The sequence below is a fragment of the Myotis daubentonii genome, chromosome 5 (assembly GCF_963259705.1).
Source record: "Myotis daubentonii chromosome 5, mMyoDau2.1, whole genome shotgun sequence".
NCBI lineage: Eukaryota > Metazoa > Chordata > Mammalia > Chiroptera > Vespertilionidae > Myotis > Myotis daubentonii.
This window is the reverse complement of record NC_081844.1, coordinates 24,112,435-24,121,030: the sequence shown is the minus strand read 5'-3', so window position 1 is coordinate 24,121,030 and position 8,596 is coordinate 24,112,435. Positions and strand designations below refer to the sequence as shown.

Genomic DNA, 8,596 nt, shown 5'->3' with positions numbered 1-8,596 from the left:
TAGGATAAAGTAAAATGATGGACACATACTTAGGTGGGTGCAGGATCAATTAACATGATAATGAAGGAATTTGTAGTATCTGTCCTGGTGCCCAGAGCATTTGGTTGTGCCCCAGGGGCTCCAGAAAAAGGAAAGTTACAAGTTACCCATACACTTCAAGGGAATGTTATCTTAGAGGCAAAAAGGCAAATGGGCTCAGTAAGGATCAAAGTTGATCTTGTCAGTGAAGATACTGGCTTAGGACATAACTGCCCACCATAACTGCTTTTAGTTAAAGTTTAATTTCAGACCATCCTTTGTGGTTATTTTAGGTCTCTGAGTCTGCTAGGCTGCCACGCAGGCCTTCCCTGAGCTTGTCAGGTCAGCGTGTGGCCCCTTTCGTCCACACTACTATGCTCTGTGCCATATGGGGCATACAAATAATTTCCACCCTGCTCACCCACAAGAAGTTCATAGAAAGGCAGGAGCAAGCCTCCAGAGGAGAAAATTCCTCTTTATTTTTGACAAGTATTGCAGGAGTAAGGACCTCTTGTTGGCTTCATCTGGCTTCCAGTAACCAGGCTGTCAGCAAAAATCAAATCCACCCTTGGAATGAAAATTGGCCACTTTGTACAGCCATTCATGACACTGTACTGCGGCTCTGGCTGTGCCTGTCATTAGGGACAGCTAAATCATGCTTGTGTTATTAGCCTCAGTGGGTAATAACAGTGACAAGTAGACACATTTGGTGTTGCTGAGCTGACTGTAACAAGCCCCTGGGAGCAATTTTCAAAGAGGAAATTCCAGACAGATCTTGCATTTAGCAGCGCTGAAAGATAAGTGGGGCCTCCTGGGATCTTGGACCTGGGGGACCCCACAATAATTTGGACACCAAAGATCTGGTGTGTTCAGTTGTATCCAGCTCACAGGTTCTGTTTGCATCCCACACATGAGTTAGGTAGGATCTTGATTGTCCAGAACCTGGCTTGGCTGGTTTGGGAGTGCATGATAGAGCTGGTTCGAATTGTGAGGGAAGGTGAAGCAGAGAAAAGACAAGCTAGGGCTGGTTCGCAACTTTCTGCTGTGTCAGGAGCCCCAGAGAGAGGTTTCCCAAGCCCTGCCCTGATTTGCATTTTTTATTGTGAAGCCCATGGGATGTTTATTTATTTTTATTATGGTATAATATAGATACACCTTTTTCAGTTTATAGTTCTGAATACAGATAGTGGTATAACCACCACAGTCAAGATATAGAACATTTTCAGCATCCCAAAAGTCTCTCTTATACCCCCTGTAGTAGATCCCAGCCGCCAACAACCACTTTCTGCCCCAATACTTTGGCCTTTTCCAGAAGGTGCTATTAAATGGCATTACACAGGAAATAGCCTTTTGAGTCTGCCTTCTTTCACTAACCATGTATTTAAAGTTCATCTGCATTAGTTCCTGTATCAGTAGCTTGTTTCTTTTTTATGGCTGAATAATATTCCATCGTGTTGCTAGGTCAGTTTGTTTATCCAATCACCCACTGAAGGACATTTAGGTTTTAATGGCTGTCGGTAATTATGAGTAAAACCTTGATAATTATTGGTTCATGGGTTTTATGTGAACATAGGTTTTTATTTCACACAGGTGTTCTACCAAGGGTGGGATTGCTGGCTCATATGTCAGTTGTGCTTTTGAAGGCCTTTTTGATGAAGAGAATTGAAAAGAGTGGTGATGCACTTTTTTTTTATAATTAAGGCTTTATCATCATCTGAATCATATCTTACACAAGCTCAGTGCTTATCAGAAAGCACTCAGGGTGCTAAACATGCTACACTTCAGCATCTTATTCCCTGGGTGACCTCAGGCAAGTCACATGACCTCTCAGAGCCTCGACTGTAAAAAGAAGGTTAACACTAGGCCAACTTCCTAGGATTATTGTGAGGATTAAATGAGTTAATACACACTGACCACTTGAAAATGGCTTGGCACATAGTTAACTGTTATTATAATGTTCATTTCCTGGCTCCTCTTAATTCCTTCCACATAGTAACCTTGGGTGGTAAGAGCTACTCTTATCCTCATTTTATGGAGGACACACCTAACACTCTGAGAGATCAAGCAAGTTATGTAAGATGGCACAGGTAGTAAATGAGTAAATTGTGGGTCTGGGATTTCAGCTGAGGCTAACTCCAGACTCACCTGCTTAGTTCCTATATCAGTCAGGGGTCTACCAAGGAACCAGAACCAGTGGGCTATATGTGTTTGTCAGTGTGTGAGTATTAAGAGATTTATTTTTAGGCATTGTCTTACACGATTATGGGGAGTGGCGAGCAAGTCTGAAATCTGGAGGGTAGACCAGCAGGCTGGAAACTCTTGGCCAGAAGCTGATACTTCATCCTCAGGGAAACTTCAGTATTTTCATTTATAGTTAATTTTTGTTTTGTTTTTTAATTCTTTTCAATTACAATTTACATTTAATATTATTTTGTATTAGTTTGAGGTGTACAGCATAGTGTATAGACAATCATATACTTCACAAATGTTCCCCCTGATATTGCCAGCACCAAACTGTCACCAAACATACTTATTACAATATAATCGACTATATTTCCTATGCCATACTTTACACCCTCATGATTATTCTGGAACTACCAATCTGTACTTTTCAATCCCTCCGCCTTTTTTATCTAGTCCCCCAACACCCTTCCCCGCTGAAAACCATCAGTCTGTTCTCTGTATCTGAGTCCTTTTCTGTTTTGTTTATATTGTTCTTTAGATTCCACATATAAGTGAAATCCTATGGTATTTGTCTTTCTTTAACTGACTTATTTCACTTAGCACAATACCCTTTAGGTTCATCCACACTGTCGCAAATAGTATGATTCATTCTTTTTTCATGACTAATATTCCATTGTATATATGTAACACAGCTTTTTAAATCCAGCATCTATTTTTAATTTATTTTTGTTAATCCTCACCCAAGGACATTTTTCCCATTGATTTTTAGAGAAGAGTGGAAGGGAGAGAGAGAGGGAGGATTGGTTGCCTCCCGCACGTGTCCTAACCTGGGCCGGGGATTGGACCTGCAACCCAGGTACGTGTCCTTGACCAGAAATTGAACCTGAGACTTTCAGTGTGCAGGCTGAAACTCTGACCACTGAGCTCACTGGCCAGGACATATCCACTCATCTACTGATGGGCACTTGGGTTGCCTCCACAGCTTGGCTGATGTAAATAATGCTACAATGGACCATAGGGGTGCATCACTATTTTTCTTAAGGCCTTTCAGTATTTGCTTTTAAAGCCTTGCAACTGATTGGATGAGGCCCACCCACATTATCCAGAGTCATCCCCTGCACTTAAAGTCAGCTGATTGGTGATATTAACCACACCTACAAAATACCTTCATAGCAACACTTTGATTAGTGTTTAATTGAACAACTGGGTAGGAACTTTGGAAGCTGTCACATTTGTAACTCTAAACTAAATTTATCCTATAAAGTAAATACTAGCTTATAAGTATGAGCAAATCCTGAAACTCTGGGTTTTTCCCATAATGTGACTCTTCTGCTGTCTATTTATGTAACTTTAAAAATCAAACTCTCTTTCTCCCATGATTGGTTCATGCCCCCGCTATGCTGTGCCAGTGGACACCAGCCCATACCCAGCCTCCCAGGCTGGCCGTGCGTCCTAGCCCCCGGGTCCGTGAGTGGCCATGGAGGCCTGGGATCCCCCTACTAGGCCACAGGGAAGGCCAGCGTCATCTTTTCAGGAGTCCCAGGTTGCTTAAGGATACAGTCATTGAACTTTTTGTTGCGGTGTTCCCAGGAAGCTGGTGGTTCAGCAGCCCCTCCCTCAACAAGAGGGTTTGTTACCCCGCTGAGAGCACTTCCTCTGTGCCAGGCCTGTCCCAGGCACTTTCCAAAGGTCGACTCATGTCAACCTCAGAGCTCTATGAGGCAGGTACCACCACCGTCCCCATTGCACAGAGTAGGAAGCTGAGGCCCAGAATAGCTTGCTCGGTAAGTAGCCCGGGGTCATGCAGCCGGAAGTGCTGGAAGCAGGAATGAAACCCAGCTGTCTGGCTCTGGAGCCGGTGTCACACCTCCCTGACCTCCCAAGCCGTACTTCCAGGAACCGGCCGCTCGGGGGGGCCCCCACTGCCTGCCCCTCTTCCCGATGCCCTTCCCAGGCTATCCCTTCCTGAACCTCCTTTTCCCATCAGCCCTGTCTGGGACCCCAGGCACCCCAGGCTCCCAGAGCCAAAAGGAATCACGTCACCCGCAGAAACAGGCCCTGAGAGGTGTCGGACACACTATGTTCCCCAAATCAAAAGGTAGTGGCGAGAGAAAAAGAGGAGGTGCATTCCAAAGAGCCAAACATATTCATGAAGCGTCCACTGCGACCGAGTGCCAGACACTGTTCAAGGTACCGCCGCCCCAGCACTGACAGGCCCCAGGGCCTGCCCTGGTGCGGTCGCAGGCTGAGAGCGGGTGACATTGGCCGTGGACACCAAGATAATTTCAGGTTTCAGTGGCACGGGTTCTTGGGAAAATGGGAAAGTGAAAGGCCCGGGAGCAGCGGGACTGGGAAGACCTCTCGGGAGGTGAGCTTCCCCAGGTCCTCGCCTGGCTTTATAGGACATTTCTGACGGGACGGGCAGTCCTGGGGCTCCGAACCGCACGCTCCTCGCCGCCGGGAAAAGGAGGGTGATCACGACAGGAGGAGGTTTAGCCACTTGCCCAGGGTCTCCGGTCAGGACCCGACAGGGCGTGGCGGACCCGCACGGTCACCGCCCCGCCCCGCCCCGCCCCGCCGCCCTGGTGGGACCCTGTCACCCAGGCCGGGGCGGGCCGTGCGGCCGGCCGTGTCGTCCGGGAAAGGGAAACAGGTCGCAAGGCCCCCGCGGCCCGGCGCGCGCGGCCCGGGGAGGCGTTGCCGAAGGCGGAGGGAAGGGGTGTGGCCACGAGCGGGCGGCCGTTGGCGGCGCGGCCCCGCCCCGGATGTCGCGCGTCTCGGGCTGGGCGATGGGGATTGGCCGACGCGTCGCGGGGGGCGGGACGGAAGGTTCTGGAGGGGGCTGGCGGGATCTGGAAGCTTCCGCCGGACGGGTATATAGAGTCCGGGACGGGGCGGCGGAGCGGGGGGGACACCGACAGCTGGGCGGCAGGCCGCAGGCGGGGCCATGGGAAAGGACTATTACCAGACGCTGGGCCTGGCCCGCGGCGCGTCGGACGAGGAGATCAAGCGGGCCTACCGCCGCCAGGCGCTGCGCTACCACCCGGACAAGAACAAGGAGCCCGGCGCCGAGGAGAAGTTCAAGGAGATCGCCGAGGCCTACGACGTGCTCAGCGACCCGCGCAAGCGCGAGATCTTCGACCGCTACGGAGAGGAAGGTGCGTGCGCGCGCGGCCCGGGGCGCGCCCCCGCCGTTTGACAGGCTGGGAAACCGAGGCACCGCAGCTGGGCTGCGGCATCGGGCGGGGGATGGAGGCCGGGGCCGGCGGCGAGCAGCCCCCGCCCTCTGGCCGCGCGGGCCTACGCCCTCGGATGGGCAGCCGCCGGAAGGGAGGAGGAACGCTGGCCGCGTCGCTCGCCCAGAAGCTTCTAACACATCTGGGGTGCCCCTCCCTGGGCGCCTCCGCCCGCGGCCCCGGGTGCGGGTGCGGACGCGGAGGGGAACGGAGGTGTCTTCGGCCGGTGGCGCTGCGGGCCCACAGGACCCGGCTGACCTGGGCCTGGCGGAGGCCGTGGTGTCCAGGGGTGGGGGGCGGGCCCCTGGCTGAGCGCCGCGCACCACCTGAGTGCAGGGTGAGCCCGCACAGGGAGCGCCAGTTCTCTCCACCTCACTCCCCGGCCAGGGAGGGCGGGGTGAGCTGATCGCAGTCAAGGGCTTACCCAGCCCAGAGCCAGGCCTAGCGATGGCAGCCTGCGCCACTGCGGCCGGCAAGGGGCAGAGAACAGGGGCCCGCCTCCGCCTCCGCCCCCCCGGGTAGCCCTCCTCGGGGGAGGAGAAAGCGGCTTTCTTGTTTGTCCAGTTGCTCATGGTTGACTCAGACTGGCTTCTGGATTTGGTGTTAAGAAATTAACTGGCTTTTTATATGGTGGCAGTTAGTGCCAGGGTGTGAGAATTTGAAAACCTCCGAGTATTGTTTTACCAACGTTTTTTATTCTCCCCACACATGGCTCCAGCCCTAAAGGACTTGAGAGTAAGCACTTCCTGAAAGCTGACCCTCGGTCAGGTTTTTTTCATCTGATCTTTCTCTTTTTTTAATTGATTTTATAGAGGAAGGAAGAGGGAGAGAGAGAAACATCAATGATGAGAATCACTGATTGGCTGTCTCCTGCACACACCCCCACTGGGACCAAGCCTGCAACCCGGGCATGTGCCCTGACGGGAAATTGAACCATGACCTCCTGGTTCATAGGTCCATGCTCAACCACTGAGCCAAGTCCCCTGGGCTTTATCCGATCTCTTAGTGAATTCTTTTAAGTCCTTATATCATTTTGGGAGGGTGGGTCAGTGAAGAAGTGACAGGAACTGGGTAGCCCCTAGAGAGGCCCATTTCAGAGCCTGAGCTGCCTTGCCGCTGTCATGCCACACTCAAGGGCCCTGATGGAGGTAAAGGCTCAGGTTCTTGCCGTGGCTGGTATGCTCAATGGTTAGAGTATGGGCCCCTGAACTGAAGGGTTGCAGGTTCAATCCCCCTCCCTGGTTGGTCGGGTTATGTGCCGGAGTCAACCAATCCATGTGTCTCTGTCACATTGATCTCTCTCTTCTCCCCTCTCCCCTCCCTCCCTCTCTCTCTAAGAAAGAAAGAAAAAAAAAATCAATGGGAAAATATCCTAGGGTGAGGATGAACAACAACAAAAACTCAGATTCCCTTGTTCTTCTGTGACAGGCTAAATAAAATTCCTGTCCTGGTGGCTCCCAAGGTTTTTTCCCTTAAGGAAAGCCCCTGGCCAGCCATCTGACTTCTTTTAATTCTCCTTTCAGGCCTAAAGGGCGGTGGCCCCAGTGGTGGAAGCGGCGGTGGTGCTAACGGTACCTCCTTTAGCTACACATTCCATGGAGACCCTCATGCCATGTTTGCTGAGTTCTTCGGTGGCCGAAATCCCTTTGACACCTTTTTTGGACAGCGGAACGGGGAAGAAGGCATGGACATTGATGACCCGTTCTCTGGCTTCCCCATGGGCATGGGTGGCTTCACCAACATGAACTTTGTCCGCTCTCGCCCTGCCCAAGAGCCCACCCGAAAGAAGCAAGACCCCCCTGTCACCCATGACCTTAGGGTCTCCCTTGAAGAGATCTACAGCGGCTGTACCAAGAAGATGAAGATCTCCCATAAAAGGCTGAACCCCGATGGGAAGAGCATTCGCAACGAAGACAAAATCTTGACCATTGAAGTGAAACGGGGGTGGAAAGAAGGGACCAAAATCACCTTCCCCAAGGAGGGAGACCAGACCTCTAACAACATTCCAGCTGACATCGTCTTTGTTTTAAAGGACAAGCCACACAATATCTTTAAGAGAGATGGCTCTGATGTCATTTACCCAGCCAGGGTCACCCTTCGGGAGGTAAGGCACTAGGCAGAGTGGTGTCTGGAGAAAGGGCTGCTTTTTGACACGTGCTTGTCTTTGTTTGACAGGTAGTTTTGAGCTCTTGGTGTCTGTTAGATTTGGGGAAGTCGGGGGGGGGGGGGGGGGCGCGCACCAGGTACACAGCTTATCAAAACTCCATTTTTCTGGAGCTTTCATGATGCTGACCTGGGTAGACCTGGGGGCAGAGTCTTAGTTGCAGAAGCCTGATGGCTCTTACCCTACCCCAAACAGCCTCTGGGCTGGAGTGGAGCTTCCTAAGTTACACCCTTTACCTAATGCTGTCACTTTGCTTTTCTAAGGCTCTGTGTGGCTGTACTGTGAATGTCCCCACTCTGGACGGCAGGACCATACCCATCGTGTTCAAAGATGTCATCAGGCCTGGCATGCGGCGAAAAGTTCCTGGAGAAGGCCTCCCTCTCCCCAAAACACCCGAGAAACGCGGGGACCTCGTTATTGAGTTTGAAGTGATCTTCCCCGAAAGGATTGCCCAGACGTCAAGAAGCATACTTGAGCAGGTTCTTCCGAAATAGCCACCTGTGTTCCCCAAGGACTGACCAGGGACCTTTCCAGAGCTCAAGGATTTCTGGACCGTTCCACCAGTTGTGGACCCGTGAGAGGGCGGGAGGGCCCAGGGAGGGCTTTCGTACTGCTGAATGTTTTCCAGAGAATATATTACAATCTTTCAAAGTCGTGCACTAGACTTCAGTGGTTTTTCGAGCCGATAGGGCGGTAGGTGGTGGTGACAGCAGGAGAAGGCGTTCCAGCTTGCCCCACTGGGTTCTGCAGCCCTCCTGGGATGGGCCCACCCCTCCTCCAGACCCTGCCCAGGGCCGAGAGGCAGCCCTGCAGCTGGACTTGAGCCCTCTGTCATCCCTTTGCTTGCGGCCATTAGGTGATGGCAACCTGCCATCCTGGTCACCGCACCTTCCCTGTATGCTCTTCAATTTGTTGTGTGACCAATTTGTGTTTCCTTCTGTATTTGTCTCCCATGTCTTGCTCTTCCTCTGAAGAATCCCATCTTTTGCCATCT

At 51.7% G+C, this 8,596-nt stretch overlaps 1 protein-coding gene across 2 annotated transcripts; it reads left to right on the top strand.

The window, feature by feature from the left end:
- Positions 1-5,072: 5,072 nt before the first annotated feature.
- On the top strand, positions 5,073-8,259 carry DNAJB1 (DnaJ heat shock protein family (Hsp40) member B1). Of its 2 annotated transcripts, none has more exons than XM_059696647.1 (3): positions 5,073-5,360; positions 6,962-7,542; positions 7,866-8,259. In XM_059696647.1, exons 1-3 carry the CDS (start codon positions 5,150-5,152, stop codon positions 8,094-8,096), a joined length of 1,023 nt encoding a protein of 340 aa, XP_059552630.1. In that variant the 5' UTR covers positions 5,073-5,149; the 3' UTR covers positions 8,097-8,259. The 2 variants fall into 2 exon arrangements, with proteins under 2 accessions (XP_059552630.1, XP_059552631.1); XM_059696648.1 differs by lacking the exon at positions 5,073-5,360 and adding an exon at positions 5,635-5,775.
- The last annotated feature ends 337 nt before the right edge of the window (positions 8,260-8,596 follow it).

What these genes read in the sequence shown, in the direction of transcription:
- DNAJB1 (XM_059696647.1), top strand. Translation starts at nt 5,150, where the DNA reads ATGGGAAAGGACTATTACCAGACGCTGGGCCTGGCCCGCGGCGCGTCG. An exon ending in CGACCGCTACGGAGAGGAAG is followed by an intron (nt 5,361 to 6,961) that starts GTGCGTGCGCGC and finishes TTCTCCTTTCAG; the next exon opens with GCCTAAAGGGCGGTGGCCCC. An exon ending in CCAGGGTCACCCTTCGGGAG is followed by an intron (nt 7,543 to 7,865) that starts GTAAGGCACTAG and finishes TGCTTTTCTAAG; the next exon opens with GCTCTGTGTGGCTGTACTGT.